The sequence below is a fragment of the Calonectris borealis genome, chromosome 1 (assembly GCF_964195595.1).
Source record: "Calonectris borealis chromosome 1, bCalBor7.hap1.2, whole genome shotgun sequence".
NCBI lineage: Eukaryota > Metazoa > Chordata > Aves > Procellariiformes > Procellariidae > Calonectris > Calonectris borealis.
Window position 1 is genome coordinate 68,156,655 of NC_134312.1, and position 17,217 is coordinate 68,173,871.

Consider the following 17,217-nt stretch of genomic DNA (forward strand, 5'->3'; position numbering starts at 1 on the left):
CTGCATGGGGTTTGTTTTTTTAACCAGAACCCTGGAACCCTGCCTTCAGTGTTCACCATGCTCCACATTTCAATTTATTCTTACTGTTTATTCCAGCCTTGGCCCTGGTGTACTATTTCAGTCTCAGAAAAAGTTAATTTCCTCCTCCTGTTACCATGAGGCTTACAAGATCCGCTTCAGACAGACTAATACACTTATCTGCATCACTTCCCTGCCAGACTGAAGCAGTGTCGCCCACATTTTACATATGGGAAACAAATGGCTCCAATGTGAACAGTTAATTTTGACAAAAGTTATAGGTAAGAGCAAAACTGATCTTACAAAACACTGAGTGAGTTTACCAACGGTTATTGAGTTGTTGCAATGTCTTGTATTTTGCAGAGGGTTCCTGACATGGACGCCTGGTACTTTTATGACTGTAAAAGCATGTGGAGTGCAGATGTTTCCTTACTAGTATCTAGAAATTATATTTCTACACACTCCTGCCATTTTTTTTTCTTTTAATATTTGGTTGTGTCTCTCTTCTGGTGAGCTGTACCAGATTCTTTTGAGGAAATGTATGTGTATGGGTATTCTATTCCCCACAGCAATCACCAACGTACCCGATTTCCAAGATAAGCAGTGATTTAACCGGGAATACTAGAGGGGAAAAACTCCATGCTAGAAAGCACCTAATCCATGCAAAAGCCTTGTTTTGAGAACCAGTGTTCTACTGATTTCCTTCCAGACTGTTCAAGGTTGTTTCAGTTTTGTGTTACCGTGTTTGGGCTAACGAAGGGTGCTGCTGGGAAGGGTGCAGGTTTTCCTAACAGAGTAGAAAGCTAAAAATCCCAAATAACGCACGAGGGGGCATTTTTTCATTTTATCAGTTCTGCAAGATACCCTTTTTGCAACAGAATTTTACGCTTTTCTCCGTTACCCTCTCTGGTTTGGGGGCTGTTGGCCTCTGAAGCGCTGGGCCAGGCTAGGACGTGCGTACCCCACGTCAGCCTTTTTTCTTCTTGGTCATCTGGAAGTATTTATCACTTCCCTGAGAGATGACTTCAGCCCCTTGTAGAAGATATTCAACTGCTTTATGAGAAGTGGAGGGAGCAGCTCGTCTAACCAGGGTTAACAGCAGCCTTTCTGCTGGACTTTGCCCAGAAAATGACTTACCTTCCTCTTCTGTTTATTGAGAAAATTGGCTTGTGGAAGAACCTCATAGTTTTCTAAGTAAGCCTAGATTTTTTTGTTGTTGTTATACAGAAAGTCAATTTCTTTAAAGAAACGGTTAAGAAAAAGAGCTGGGTTATTAGCGTTCCATTTTTTTTCCAGCACGCTTGGCAACTAAGTTAAGAAGTAGCGTATTGGGCAGATTGTGAGACTACTGCTAAGCACTGCTGGGCATGGGCAGATACCTGGGGGGCTGAAGAGGCTAAAAAGCATCTAGATGATCTAAAAAATACGCGTGGAAATTCAGCCAGAATTTGAACCCGTCACTCCCTGCGAGCGCGTCACAGCCCCTGGGCTCCGTTCCATTCATTTTCAAAGAAAAATGGACGTTTGGGGGGTTTTTTGAGGCTGATGATGAGATCGGTTCCCACTGCAGGTTACATTTACCTCGCCCAGAGCCCCGAGCCCTGCCGCCATGACAGCAGGGTCACGCAGCGACGGACCCCCCTATCTGCCCCATACACCTCCCTCCCGCCCCCGCCATGGCCGGGAGCCCCAGGGGCGGTGCCACCCACCAGCGCACCCGACGCCCCGCCCACCCCGCCCGCGGCGCACGCGCAGTGGCCCCACCCCGCCCCCCGCCGGCGCCCGAAGGACTACAACTCCCAGAGGCGCCGGCGCGGAGCCCCTGGCGCTCGTGTCGCGAGCGCTGATTGGTAGAGACGGTCGGCGCCGCATGGAAGGCTGCCTGTGATTGGAGGAGGCGGCGGGCGGCAGGTTGCCTCGTCGTTTAAGTTGCGGAGGGTTAGCTACGGCGGTTATTTTGCCGTTGGGGGCCTCCCTGAGTAGAGGGCTGTGAGGTGGTGGTGGCCGCGTCCGGGTGGGCGCGGGTGGTGCCGGCCCCCTCCCGCGCTGCCTCGGGAGCTTGACCCTGGTTTGTTTGGCAGGGGACTGCCAAGGGCTTTTCCGCGCGGCTATGGCCGCTCCCAGCGGGGCCTGCAACGCGCCCTAGCTCCTGTTTCCACCGGGCACCCCTACCTCCGCCAGCCTCCCGGGGTGCTCGAAGCTTCTGTCCCCTACCCGCGGTGAGCCCGGCCCTTCCGCAGGGGCGCCATGAGCGCGACGGACTGCTCTCCGGGGACCTCCCCTCGCTCCAGAAGGTAGTGTGGGGGCTGCCTCCGTAGTCACCCCGCACCGAAACTGCTCTGCGGGCCCTGGCCCCGGAGCACTTCCCTTTCTGTCCGGTAGCCAGGCTTAACTTAAGGCACCGTTTTGTCCGCTCTTGCACCTGCTGTGCTTCCTTATCATTATGCCTTTCCATTTCTACTGTTCTTTAGATCAGTAATAAAGTATTCACCTTGTGCCTATGTTACCTGTTCTCTTCTGTTGCTGTTATTTATTTTTCCAAGTGTGTTACTTAAGGCATTTCTGGGCACAGCTGGTGCGAAAGTTCCTACATGAAATAATTGTATTGTTGCATATTTAATACTTTCCTATGGTGCCAGGAGTTAAGGAGCTTGGCACGTTTTCATGGACGTAGCACACTGGGGTTCTGATCTAAGCAGCTTTGGTGAGCTGGTCCAGAGGGTCACCGCTGCCTCAGTGTCACCTGCCAGATCACTTCATGATCAAAGTTCTGGCCCTGGCTCCAGAATCAGATTCTGAACTGTGTTTTTATTAAGCAGATCTTTAGTAAACAGGCTTCTTAGCTTTAGTTCTGTTATTCATGGTATCATAAAAAAAAAGTGTCAGATCAACATAAATAACAAAAAGAACACTTTCCAAGAGAATTTTGAACTCTATGTGCAGCTCTATTTGCAAATTTGGTGCTTGCTTGAGCAGATTAAATGTCTGAATGCAGTAAACATTGCTTAAAAGAAAAATCAGATATGTAATTACACATACATATTCTTGATTTGATTTATGTAATATTGACATGATTTCCATCTAGTACCTCAACATAAGATTCAAGAACTTGGAAGCTTCTATTTCACTATCAGGAGTGGACAAGCTATGTGGATAATAACATCAGGTACACCAGAAAGGAAAGCATGTAGATTCCTAGACCTACACCTTAAATTATGGTGGCTGGTGCATCAGCTAAGCCGAATTATTGTCTTTATTCAACAGTCTTTCTTTAGAAAGTGTTTTTCTCTCTGGATATCAGATAGTGATTCTGTCACAGATTATGTTTTACTGTTTATCTTGGCTGCTGCTTCTAATTGCACAACAATGGACTTCTTGTCCCCTTTGTTCTCTCCTTCTTTTCTTTCCTCCTGTTCCTTTCACATTCACCCTCCCCAAACAACCTACATTTTTCTGTCTCCCTTTTGCATCCGTTGGCCCCATCTCCACAGTATAGTAAGCCTGCAAGCTGTTCTATATCAAAGCTTTTGCTTCTCCTAAATGCCATGATCTGTTAATACGCGGAGCACAGACAAGCTAATCTGTGTTTGAAACTGAACCTGTGTTAAAATTGAAAACCTATTTTTAACTATTTTAGAAAGTTTTTTTATTTTCTTGTCTGAAGCTTATATGTCATTAGAAACTATTTCTGTCCAGGATGGCAACCCCCCATGTCTCATCCAGATATGCTAGTTCTCAATCTCCAAGTCAGGAGGACTTTACTCCTCTCCCTTCCATCAATGAGCGCTTGGCCTTTCTCCGTCCCTCCCGGGAGCTGCTGGAATACTACCGCAAGAAGATTGCTGACTTTGATGAGGAACATGAGGATTTGGTAAAAAGGCTGGAGAGATACAAAGAAACGTATGATGAGCAGGTTAGGAAAAGAGTTTTTTGAATTATGATGGACTACATATCCGTACACAAACTTAATATTTTTCCTCAGTTGAAAATTCAGCACAGATAGTCTTAAGATTTACCAGTAATGTGTTAGAACTGGGCTGAGAAGAAATAAGTAGATTTCAGGGTTTGATTGTTAAATCTAGCTGTCTGTCCTCTGTCAAAGCAAACAGAAACATGTAGGATATTCTTCTATTCTTAAGTTATTATAGTTTGGTTATATCTTCACAGTGGGTTGTTTGTTTCTGTTTTTATAAAATTAAAGCTTAAGTTTAGATGTTCAGTTCCCATGCTGTCCAATTTCTTTCCCTTGTTTCTCATAGTGAAGAATAAGTGCCCAAATTTAATGGGCTTTGAGATACAGATATAATTTGTATTTACTGCAGTGGAATTCATAAGCTTGGCCATAGGCTATTAAACAGTATACCACACAGCAAATAAATGCGAATTTAAAAGAAACTCCAAAACCTAAAAATCTTTGCCTTTTAAGAGAAAGAACTCTTACAGAATGTCTGTGAGATATTCAGTGGTCTGATATGCCTTACAGCATGCATCTGTCTAGCAGTCATCTTTCTAAGTGTGAATGACCCTTTGGGGATAGAACGATCACTTCTGAGGTGATTGAGATGCCTCCTCAAGTACTGGCCATGCTTGAAGCAGCCTGAAAGCCCTTGGGAAATACGTGACGTACAAGTTACTTTAATTCAACGTATGGGAAAAAGAGGGGCAGGTTCCAAAATAGTGCCTTCTCATCTACGGGAATGGTTTTCTGACAGGTTTGTTAGTTTTCCACACCAGGAAGAAAATCATTAATGAAACTTAGCAACTAGCCAGATTTCTCACTACTAAACCATACGGATATTTTAATGTTTATTCTTCAGTAATTTCTTTTAAGAGTAAGTGCTATTACAGAGGCTTTGCTAGGTTTTTGTTGACATCAGACTCCCCATACCTGTGCTCTGACCACCAGCACAGAAGTGCAACCACTAGAAACTAGCTTAGGCCTTATTTGACTGTTGTATAGTGACAATGATTCTCACGGCTCTGAACTTCCTGTTGAAACATTTTTTAATAATTTTTCCAATACTGCCCTCATCTGGTCAAATTTTGTAAGAATAAAATAATTCACTTGAACTGGCAGTTGTTCTATACCAGTTACGGGCTCAGGGCACCAGCAGTTTGAAGTTTGTAAGTGTTGCGCAGTGCTCTCTATCATTTCAAGTACCTCATTCTCTCTACCTAGCACAAACTGCAATGGGAAGTTCGTCAGCGAGAAGAGGAGATTGCGGAGTTGCAAAAGGCTCTGAGTGATATGCAAGTCTACCTCTTCCAGGAGAGGGAACACGTCCTTCGTCTTTACTCAGAGAATGACCGGCTGAAAATCAGGTGTGCTGTCTTAGATGGTGGTCTGGGTCACTGGCAGTAGCAATTGCATGCATTGTGTTCTAGTTCTCATCCAAATCTGGAGTCTTCCGAGAAGCAATTATGCCACACTTCCCAGGGAGGGCTCCTATGAAATCGTACCACTCTTGGAGGTGGAATGCAATCTGTTGGGCTGCTAAACACATTTCCACTTATTATTCCTCCTGTTCCGGTAGTAGAAGGAAGAACAGAAGTTGAACATAGATTCAGATTTGAATTGTGAGTTGCCAGTTTGAATGTGGAGGTTCTGATTTAAGCAGACTGTGGTGGGTTGACCTTGGCTGGATGCCAGGTGCCTACCAAGCTGCTCTATCACTCCCCTTCCTCAGCAGGACAGGGGAGAGAAAATATAATGAAAGGCTTATGGGTCGAGATAAGGACAGGGAGATCACTCAGTAATTACTATCACGGGCAAAACAGACTCGACTTGGGGAAATTAATTTATTACCAATCGAACCAGAGTAGGATAATGAGAAAGAAAAACAAATCTTAAAACACCTTCCCCTCACCCCTCCCTTCTTCCCAGGCTCAACTTTACTCCTGAATTCTCACCCCCTCCAAGTGGTGCAGGGGGACGGGGAATGGGGGTTGCAGTCAGCTCATCACACGTTGTCTCTGCCGCTCCTTCCTCCTCGCTCTCTTCCCCTGCTCCAGTGTGGGGTCCCACTCGTGGGAGACAGTTCTCCACAAGCTTCTCCAATGTGAGTCCTTCCCACAGGCTACGGTTCTTCCACTGCTCCAGTGTGAGTCCTCTCCACAGGGTGCAAGTCCTTAGGAACAGACTGCTCCAGCGTGGGTCCCCCACAGGGTCACAAGTCCTGCCAGCAAACCTGCTCCAGTGTGGGCTCCTCTCTCAATGGGTCCACAGGTCCTGCCAGGAGCCTGCTCCAGTGTGGGCTTCCCATGGGGTCACAGCCTCCTTCGGGCACATCCACCTGCTCTGGCGTGGGGTCTCCACGGGCTGCAGGTGGATATCTGCTCCACTGCTAATCCCCATGGGCTGCAGGGGGACAGCCTGCCTCACCATGGTCTTCACCATGGGCTGCAGGGGAATCTCTGCTCTGGCGCCTGGAGCACCTCCTCCCCCTCCTTCTTCACTGACCTTGGTCTCTGCAGAGTTGTTTCTCTCACATATTCTCAGTCCTCTCTCTTCCAGCTGCTGCTGTGCAGCAGTTTTTTTCCCCCTTCTTAAACAAGTTATCCCATCACTGATGGGCTCGGCCTTGGCTAGCGGCAGGTCCATCTTGGAGCCGGCTGGCACTGGCTCTATCGGACATGGGGAATGCTTCTGGCAGCTTCTCACAGAAGTCACCCGTGTAGCCCCACCCCCACTACCAAAACCTTGCCATGCAAACCCAATACACAGACCTTGCACCTGCCTGGCAAAACTTCATCCCTCAGCCCTAAAAAGACTTAAGCTCAAATAGAAAATACAGACCAAAGCAAATAGCTTCCCCTCACTCTATAGCAGCCACTCCTTTTTAATGCCATTTAGTTGGTAAAACGGAATATAACCTGTTGTACCAGACTAGCTGCCAATGGCAAAGGAGTTCCCAACCTTCTTCAGAACATTTGTGGGTAATAATATCAACTGTTCTGTTAAAGTTTTAAGAACTTAAGTCAAAATGTGTGTTGGTGTACTTTGGCACTTCTCAAGAGTGTGAGGAAAAGTCTGATACAGCCCTTAACGTAGTTTACTTGAAAAACAATGGACACTTACAATCTGTTGAATGAAGTATCTGAAAGGATTTTAGGTAGTTCATAACTCTGGAATGCAAATTCTTTATGACCATGTGCTATTGCTGTGTCAGCCTATGTGGTATTGTCCTATTTGAAAAGAGGAATGCTCCCCAATGCCAGCGGAATTGGTGATGTTATATCGGCAACATCAGTAATGTCTTTGGGAGTTTGTTTTTAAAGCAGTACTCTCAAGAACTGCAACAGTTTGGAAAATTTGTAAGCATTAATGAGTAAACTAGAAGGACAGTGTGTCACAATGTCTTGATGTACTTAAAAATAGCAACGTGTTGGCCACTTTCTTTGAATTCCAGGGAACTGGAGGATAGAAAAAAAATTCAACACCTCCTGGCTTTAGTGGGAACAGACAAAGGAGAAGTTACATATTTTCACAAGGAGCCTCCACATAAGGCAAGTTCCATTTTTCTGTAGAACTCTGCTTTTGGTTGTACCATGAAGATCCGTACCCCAAGGGCTGATCACAGACCAGATCTGTCCCGCAAGTCAAAAGTTGCTAAATGAGCCCAAAGCAGGAGGGATCTGTAGCTCTATAGCAACATCAGGTTTTAGTGTAGCTGCTGACAGGTAAGTAGGAACAAGCACTCTGGAAGTAGGTCCTCTTAGTATCAGTCTCCTTCTACCTTCAAAACATACCTCCAGATCAGCCTCCTGAATGTCAGATAGGAGTCTGAAGCTATCTGGCAAATGGTCATTGAGAAGTTGGAGAGAACACCACAAAGAGAAAAAGAAAAAAAAGGAAGGGCAAAAAATGACCAGGTGCAGTGTTTGAAGATCAGCTATCTCAGAGTGCCTATCTCTTAGGGCCTCAGTAAAGAATAAAGCAGTGTTGGAAATGCTGCAGCAGTTTCCTGGGCAGGAGACTGCAGAAGAGCCATCCCCTCTAAGCAATATTGTATCGCATATTTCAGAAATAATGTCAAATTGATTAAATAGCAGTGCATATAAAGCACAGTGTAGTTGAACCTCCTTAAGAAAGTCATGAATAACGAATGATTCGGACATACAGAGACTATGATGGAATATAGGATTTACCTCGGAATAAGGTGCGGAAAAAGGCTGAAATATGCTGCATAGTTTGTGGTTGCTCTGCACCGCTCAAGCAGTTCAAAAATCTCGCAGAAGCTTTAAAATTCCCTGATATAGCCTAGCTCTAAAATTAGGCCTATTATATAGCATTGACCTCAAGATAAGATAACCTTGCTCCCTCATGGCCTCCTGTTTTTGTTAAGTGGGTTTCAGTTCAGTAGTTGAGTTCTTTCGATAGTTTTATCGGTTAGCTTTTATCCCAGGTTTGTTCAGTAGCTTGAGTGAATGTGCTGATAAATCAAACTTCATGTTTCTCTGTCTTGCTAAAGCAAGGAGTATGAAAGAAGGAAATAATGTAATCTTCATCTTCACCTTCCTCTTCTCCTCCCTGTCCCCAAAATGCTGCTTTTCCTGCTGAGGGTGCTGATTTTCATCCTAATGAAGCCAGCAAAGGCAGGATTACTTTCCAGTTGTTTCGGTGAAAAAAAATAGAGGCAGAAATGGCAAAACTCAGCCATGATAAAGAAAACTTATCTACACGGACATTACACTTGTGAATGTCTTCCTTGTCTTGTGGTAGAAGTAAGGTAATGCTGTTCTTTTGGATATCTCATTTTACTCTTTAAGATTTGTTCTCGACCATTGCAACTTTGGAGAAGTCAGATGTTCAGTGCAGATATCTCATCTTGTTTCTATAGGTTACTGTTCTGCAAAGGCCAGCTAAATCCGGAGAGTCACATGAACGACATGATACTTCTAGAAGAGGTACCACACCAAGCTGATTAACAGCAACTCAGCTATTGATACTTGTTTCTCTGTGTGTTTGTGTCCGGTATACCAAAATAATTCCTTATTGTGAAAGCTTTGATATACCTCCATTAAGTTCCCTGAATGTATCCATGCGTACATACATATACATGCAGTACTCTTGGATTCCCTTCAAAATCTTTTAAAATAACCTCAGCTGGCTCTCATGTCCATGATGTGCTCAGCTAAGGAAGAGGCTGGTATGACCATGGAATGGCTGTTCTGGAACCATGCAGGTACCAACTGGACAGGCACCCTCAGCCACAGCCATTCCAAGGTGTGAGGTTCTGCCTGCCTTTAGTGTAGACAATAGTGTGGGTCTGTATGCCTACTTACTGATTTTCTCTTTTGAAAGAACTGCCTCCTCCAAATTGACTGAAGTTAGCTAACAAGCCCAAAACTCATTCAAGGCTTGATGCTTGTGCAACTGTGTCATCTGCCTATTCATCATTTATTTAAGAAAATTTTTAAAGTTTGCTTTCTATATATGCCAAGAAAATGAGTAGGTTGCCTACATATTGTGGTGTGATAGTGTGGGATAAAGGTATGCGATCACCATAAGTTCAGAAATGCTTTTCTTCCAGCTAGCCCTCCTAGAAGTCCTTGTGACTGTAGCAGTGGCAAGCTTTTTCCTGTTCTTGTAGGCCTGCCAGGACATAAAATATTTCATGCTTGGAAAGGTACTGCAGGTAGATTGGAAAACCCTTTTCTACTTCTGTTAAATTTCTGCAATAGGCACCAAGAGGAGCACTTCAAAACCAGCAGCAAAAGGAGAGAAACCAGAAAGTGCTGACAGATATCAGAGAGATAATCAAATGCTTCTCCTTCAGGTAAAAACATTTGCTAACCGATGGACATAATTCCTGGCTGTCCAGGAAATTATGATAGTCAAATATGCTGTCTGCTTAGATAAGATGTAGACATACCAATTTTATCAGTCCCCCCATCTTACTATGGATTCCCACTTTCTATCAGTTTACTTAGCTGTTTCTTTGCGATGAATGTAGGCTTAGATTTAAGAACTTGGATCTGATTCTGGAAGCTTTACATAAGCAGATGTTCCAGTAATGTCAACTGGAATGTGTTGCCCTTAAATATAGAATGTGTAATTGATGTTATCTCCCATAATTTGATTGTGGCTATGAATTTACAATAAACCCACAGAAGATCTGCAGGGTTGGGTATTTTGTGGAAGTCTGACAAAAGCAATGTGTCTGAGACTGAATTAGGCAGCCCTGATAAGATGCACTAGTACAATGAATGTTCCCTTTACTAGACTTCAGTGAAAGATAGGGTGTAAATAGCATGACAGAATGAAAGAGAAAATGTACAGAATCATGAATTGGGGAAGATACCAGAAGCTGTATGTAAAGCCTGAGGAAGGATGAGTCTAGAAAAGCAAATTAAAGAGCAAAATTGTACACCAGAGAGAATTTGTTATTGTTGTTGGTTTTGGTTTTGTTTTTTTTGTTCAAGGGCAGTGATGACTGACCTAGTGGCCAGTTAGCTGTCTAACAACATTTATTCTGGAGCAAAAGCATCACACAAAATTGTCATAAAAATAAGTGATCTAAACACATGCCAAGTTTTTTCAGATAGTTTCTTACACATAGGCCAGATGCACATTTTTCAATTACTTGTTCCAATCTCCCTGACTATGTGCACTAGATCAAGATTCTTTGCATCCCTCTCCTTCATTCATTATCTTGCTTACATTTAATAACTCATTCTGGCTGAGTAATTTCTTTTGTTCAAGATATGTGGACTTGCTGCTTTCCTAGAATTTAGGTACTTTTATATCACTGTTTCATTGGAAGGTAGTGGCATAGGGACAGAAGTGTCCCTGTATATTCCACAGGATTTGTCACACCCTGTGTGCAGTTTAAATCTTTCCAATATCTTTGATCTATTGTTGCTGCTTATAATATGCCAGTCTTGCCTATAGCATGATTTTTTTTCTTAAAATGTTTTAGTTGTTTGAAATACTTAGCATTAAAACAAAAACAAAAATTTGAGAAATTGGAACTCTCAAAGGTATTACCGGGTAGAGTCTTTGATCTGAATCCTGGAATTTAAAAGAGACTTGCAAGGACAGGAGCAGAGCTGCTGTGAGGTCTTATTCAGTAATGTCTTTGTTTGCTTATTCAGGTGGAGGCTCTGCAAGCTCAGATAGAAGAACAGACACGATTATCCAAGGAACAGGTTGAGGCACTACTAGAGGACAGGCGGATTCACATGGAGGAAGCCCAGGTCCAGCATCAGAGGGACCAGGACAAGATCAAAACGATAACAGATAAGTGAGTGTGAGAGAATGACTGTGATGTAGTCATGAGATGAGAAGAGAGGGGAACAATAGAAATGTGTTGGCTTTCAGTATGTTGCTTCCTGCAGCAGGCAGAAAAGCAAATTATGCAGCCATCTGTTTGGTAGTGTGTGTGGAAGAAGATGAATGGAGTAATCTACATATTAAAAATCCTCTTTCACATTGGAAGAATATAACTTTCATTAGATGAGAAGAGCTAAACTCATTAGGAAAGCACCTATCTTTTTCTTCCACGCTTCTTCCAACTTGTAATGATGACTTTTTATTAAGGTAGGAACTAGGAAAGAAGTTAATTCATTCCACTGGGATCCCTTTTTACAGACTCCATAAGACCCAAAATCTCTTATATGAGAGTACCCGTGACTTCCTCCAGCTCAAGTTTGATGCCCGAGCCAATGAGAAAGCGTGGATGGCAGAGAAGGACAGTCTGTTGAGGAAACTTGACAAAGATCTGGATCAGCATATTATCAGCAGGGAGCCAGGAAGAGAGAAGAAGCAAAGAGATACCAAGAAAATGCTTCGAGCAGATGATGGAGCTTGGAAACTCCACAGCAGAGAAATAAAGGTAATTTTTTTGTCCTAGGTAGAGGCTCTTTAACAGTTTTTGACTTGAAAATTGCCAGCATCTGGGTTTTGCCAAGATAGGCAGTAGCTAGCAGCTGTTTCAAAGCTGTACTGGCATGCCATAAGTTACGTTGTTGTTGGCACTAATGTAAAAAACCCTCTCCTGCCTCCAAATCAGCATTGCATGCAAATTTCAGGTAAAATGTGTAGTTAGGATTTATGGTAGCACTTCATTGTCAGTTTCTTTTATGCCCAGAACAAATCCCTACTTCTGCAAGCCACGTGATATAACACGTTCTTAACCTGCTTGTTGCACATGCCTTTCTTGTAGTGTAAATGCCCTCAGCTAATGGACTTAGAATGCAGCGTCTGTATCTTCCTTTCTGCTCTTGAGGGAGAATAAGTCCTTTCAGTTGATGTCCCCCAGGACAGTCAGGATTTTTCTTCCACTTCTAGTATACTTCCAGTGAGAAGTTGGGAGATCTGAAGTGGGTAAACAGGCAATAAGGAATAGGAAAGAAAACAGGCAATAGGGAATTGCTTTCATCTACCACTGAATGCAGATGCTTCTGAAATGCAGTACTGGGCAAGCAGCTGTGAAAAGGGGAATTGCAGCATTAGTTGAATATTATTTTTAAGGGGAAGAGGAGCGAGTTCTTTAACTGATGATGAGCGGTCATGCAGAACTGATAACCTAATTAAAAGGTTTTGGTAATGGAAGTGGTGTTAGAATATTGTCCTTACCTAGTTATTTCATTAGCTGTAGCTCCAGTTGTTACTTTTTATTTGCCTGTTATATTGTCAATCTATCACACTTGCTTTTCCAGAGCAGGGGAAATTTTGTGAGCACTGGCTTTTGAATTGATTCCTTCTGTTCCTCCTATGTCCTAGTCACTGCAAGAACAGCTAATGCAGGAACAGCGCCTATCAAACATGTATAGAGAGCAGTGTGTCACCCTGGAAGGTGAGCTGGCTAGGATTCGTGAGGAGGGAGATGTTGGCAGAGAACTCTTTAAGGTAATTAGTCTGTAATCATCTGCTAACTATGGGATGATCTTGCAGCCTTTATTTTGTATACCCTATTGAGTTTTCATTTCCATAGGAACGCTCAGAAAAGATGGGGAAGCGCCTGAAGCTGATGACTCAGCGATATGAGGCCTTGGAAAAACGTCGTAATATGGAAGTGGAAGGCTTCAAGAATGACATTAAACAGCTTCGGCAGAAGCTGAAAGATGTAGAGACGCAGCTTTTTAAGGTAATAGCTAAGCATTTCTGAGGCAGACTATTATGGGCTTACCCTATAGAGATGTATTCTCAGTATTTAAATGCATTATTTCCCTAGAGTTAAGGAAATAATTTCTTTCCTAAGTGCTCCTCTAGATATTAATATTTGACAAAACTTGCCCTCTTATGTGTTTTATGAAGCAAAAAAGATTTGTCTTTGTTAATCAGTCGGGCATCACGCTTGCCAGGAACTGTCCTGATTATACATTAGCCGTGTATTTTTGCTGCAACTCTGAAAGTTCTTATCTGATACCTGTAGTATAACTTAGCTGTCTCAAAATTGCAAGTAGTTTGTTTCAGAAGTATATCCTGCAAAGAAAATGATGATTGGTTTTCTTTCTGGGGGCCATAGTGATTGTTTTGTTCCAGTAAGAAGTAGATCATTGACTTAAGTATTGTGAATACTCTATTTATTCTTTTGTTAGTATCTCATTTGTAACTCTGCAAAAATCACTGCAGAAACAATGGCTGGAAGTTGAAGCTGTATACTCTGTAGTAGCTTCCCGATGTGTAGATGAGCATCAGAACAGTTTAGAAGGGAAGCCACAGCTGTGATGTTGCTTGGAGTTTAGGATGAGATATTTATCTAAGGCATAGCTTTTGTCCAACTGACTCTCTTTCAGGAGTCTGGCAGTGCCACCAATTCACTTGTTTTCTGTACTTTTGGCGCACAGTTCAGTTTAAACCAATGCATTTGCTTCGATTTTTTTTTTAATTTTATTTTTTGTTGGGCTGTGGGTTTTTTAACTTTATTCTTTAAGGATTAAACAGGATATGTGAATGGGGGAAAAATTCCCTATGATACCTTTACTACAGACCTGTATGTTTTGTAACTGTGGGTGTGCTCTTAATTGTATTCTTAATTTCTTTATACTTTTAACCACAAGAGGGCAGAGGAACAAAATACTTGCTAGAAGTCTCCAGCATGATCTTTAAATCCTTCTCATCACTTGAGGTCAAAATGACTACAGATGACTAAATTTCCTGATTTGCATATGAAAATCTTTGATCAAGAACTACATGATGACAATGAGACCTAAAGGGTCGAAAGAAAAGAGGGCTTTGAGAGCAGCTGCTCAGGCTGTGCTGCTCTGCTGCTGAAAGTGACTGGGCTGGCATGCTATCCAGTTCCAGGGTGACAGGAAATGGCAGCCCTGGCTAGCTTGCCATCAGGAATTCTGATTATCCAGCAGCCTTTGTTCAGCTCAGTATGGGCCATATGGCATGGCCTGAGACTAGGAGTTGTACTTGAACTGCTTTTGAATCGTATGCAGTTCAGAAGGCAGCAGGTTGGCCACAGCAGTTAAACCACCTCTAGTTCTAGTAGCAAAAGATGACAAAGTGTCATCATGTCAGGTGAGGTACTTAGAACTAGATAAAAGTTAGTTGATAAATGTTTTAATTTGCCTCTTTTTGTGGGTCTTTAAATAATACAGGAATTAGAAAGGAGTCAACAGGTTATGGGTAAACTTGATTACATTCTATCCAGATTTCTTCCTCACCAGTAATATAACACCATAATGTATGAAAGCTTTGTTCTTTATTTTTGGTTCTGGAGCACCTTTCTATTGGTGATTTGCATTAGCCTAGAGATATTAGCTTAAGCATCCTCTTTGCTAGCTACAAAGGGTCTCCTTTAGAGTTCTCTCCCTCATATCCTCATCATAATACTCTCTAAATCATATTCTGTACAGCTTTGTTTTTCTTAATCTGTTTTTCTTTTCCTTTTAGGTGACTTTGAATATCGGACCAGACCAGGATCTTGAAATTCTACATGAGGTCCGCCAAGGAAACAGACTAACCCGTAAAATTCAAGGAGAACTAAAAAACTTAAAAGCAAAAATCTATGGCTTAGAGAATGAACTACGGGTCTGCTGAAGCTGAGGTATTAGCTGGCATCCTAGTTTTAGGAATGGGACATTGCTAGGCTGGAATAGTCATATGTGAGAGCAGCTCCCGCCTGTCTGTTTCCTGGCATCTGGTGACAGAAGGCTTGAGGAAATCTGCAGTTAATGTCATAACATTGTCCATGAGCCATTCCTAACATGCCAGATTATATTGCTGTTTCAGCTGAGAGATGGCACCTGATAAGACTGACATAGAAAGTACATGATGACTGATATATCAGGAATATGCTTATGACTTCATCTTACCTTCATATCTGTGGAGGGGTCAGTGTATACTGGCCTTCACCTTTATTTGGACCATATTATAAACAAAGTATATGGTTATAATGAAATAATCATGAAAGGATCTACTTCAAGATCTGAATTGCTTGACTGACCTTTTCCTATGTGAGAAGCAGCTTTTAAAATGGTTTGAATTATTACTGTTTTGCTTAGGCAGTGCTTAGGCACTTCAGGATGTAACTGGAAATTTTCTTTGAGAAAGGCCAAGTATAGAAAATAATACTTAAATTGTATTACATCTGACCCTCCCCTTGACAGTATAACTATTTTAAAATGGCTTCCCTTTGCTTGGTTCTAACCTAATTGGGACAAACCTGACTGATTTAATATGGTGGAAAAAGATAACCTGTTACAGAACTCATCTGCAAGAACCAGCAACATCTACACTTGTTTTGAATGGGGGGGAGGGAAATACTACACTATCAAGTGTCATCTTCTCGTCCCCTTCCTCCCAGTTTATCTTAACACACAGAAGAAGCCCATAATAAAAGGCATCTAGTATCTTCCTTAACCACTGTATTATCTATCTTTGTAGCTTGAAACAATACAATGGTTATGTACCAACAAATCATGGTCAACTTTTGCTACAGTAGTTGTTGCTACTGAACTGTAACTGAAATTGGGGTGGAAGAGCAGGTGCCTCGTTGCTACATGATAAATATAACTCTAGCTATATGATGGTTATCTTCATACCAGACATCAAGACATCGCAATTCTAGAAAACAGATGAAATCATGAAAAGGGTTACAACATGGCTTCAGCCCATTTTATAATTGTAGGTATTCATGCTTTTACTGTAGCATCAGCAAATCTTGTCCACCTTGTAGACTGGGAGCAGGTCTGTGTTGGAAAAGGGATTTTAGTGCCTCTGTTTCCTACTGTACCTTTCCTGCCTTGTTAAATGTGACAGAATTGGAATAATATCTTTCTGAAGTATACACCTATAGGGTACCAGCACTTCCTTTCCCATTGAAAAGAACTTAGTGTGTGAAAGCTGGCAGCTTCTTTTGGATGTGGTAGTGGCCATGGAGATCCTCATTTAGTGTTTGGGAGGGGTAGATATGCAGAAGATGTTTTTGTGCTGTCAAGATTTGGAGAAAGAATTGTTTTTACAGCACCAGCTAAAGCAATGCGGGAGGGGAAATTCCCTTAAGAAGTCAAAGCCTACTTCAATTGTGTGTCCTTTTTGTGACAAGCTTGCTGTCCCTTATGGTCCTGTACTATGGCTTTTATTTTGTATGTGTTCTTGAGGTCAAATTCATCACAAACAGACTTTAGTGTGGGTGGCTGACAGTCTGTACCTAGATGCTCAACTACTACTACAACTTGCAAGAGGCTGTTTTAAAGCATGTTGCACTGATTAGTTTAGCTGAAAATGCTGAACTGTTCAGAAACTGATTCATGAACAACTTGGGTGCCGATGCTATGTGGACAGTTGAGGAAGGTTATTAAATAATGCTATCAATCATTTCTTCATTGACTAGTACTTTCTCATATAAGTCTGGCTCATTAAAGTGAGTTTGTATGTGAAGTAACATGCTACTGGTTTGAAGATAAGATATCAAAGTTATCACAGGTCCTGGAACGCTGCTTCTGAAAATTGCTACGTAATGAAGTATTAGCTACTTACTCAGCAGGATTCATCTACTTAAATTCAGCTGATGGGAAGCTAGCAAAAAGGTCTCTTGAACCTGTAGAAATAAATGGGTTTCTGTTTATTTTCAACTCTTCCAAGCTAAAGAATTGCCTATGAAATTACATTTTCCTCACTTGAAAGCCATGAAGTGTGTCTGGATAAAGACTGTAGGCTTTGACATTCAAGTTTGTAAGATTGGGAGGAAGTACTGGGGGAAGAAGGATATAAATGTTTAACTTCCTTTCTTCCTTAGC

At 42.3% G+C, this 17,217-nt stretch overlaps 1 protein-coding gene across 3 annotated transcripts; it reads left to right on the forward strand.

Moving 5' to 3' along the window:
* The first annotated feature begins 1,915 nt into the window (after positions 1–1,915).
* Positions 1,916–16,795, forward strand: CCDC77 (coiled-coil domain containing 77). 3 transcript variants are annotated; one of them, XM_075159110.1, is made up of 11 exons: positions 1,917–2,312; positions 3,715–3,931; positions 5,198–5,340; positions 7,428–7,524; positions 8,859–8,925; positions 9,703–9,797; positions 11,116–11,264; positions 11,612–11,855; positions 12,746–12,871; positions 12,957–13,109; positions 14,870–16,795. In XM_075159110.1, the coding sequence occupies exons 1-11, from the start codon at positions 2,266–2,268 to the stop codon at positions 15,014–15,016; spliced, it is 1,485 nt and encodes a 494-aa protein (XP_075015211.1). In that variant the 5' UTR covers positions 1,917–2,265; the 3' UTR covers positions 15,017–16,795. The 3 variants fall into 3 exon arrangements, with proteins under 3 accessions (XP_075015230.1, XP_075015211.1, XP_075015221.1); XM_075159120.1 differs by lacking the exon at positions 1,917–2,312 and adding an exon at positions 3,041–3,184; XM_075159129.1 differs by lacking the exon at positions 12,746–12,871 and having other exon boundaries at positions 1,916–2,312.
* Positions 16,796–17,217: the final 422 nt, after the last annotated feature.

What these genes read in the sequence shown, in the direction of transcription:
- CCDC77 (XM_075159110.1), top strand. Translation starts at nt 2,266, where the DNA reads ATGAGCGCGACGGACTGCTCTCCGGGGACCTCCCCTCGCTCCAGAAG. An exon ending in ATCAAATGCTTCTCCTTCAG is followed by an intron (nt 9,798 to 11,115) that starts GTAAAAACATTT and finishes TTGCTTATTCAG; the next exon opens with GTGGAGGCTCTGCAAGCTCA. An exon ending in TAGAGACGCAGCTTTTTAAG is followed by an intron (nt 13,110 to 14,869) that starts GTAATAGCTAAG and finishes TTTTCCTTTTAG; the next exon opens with GTGACTTTGAATATCGGACC.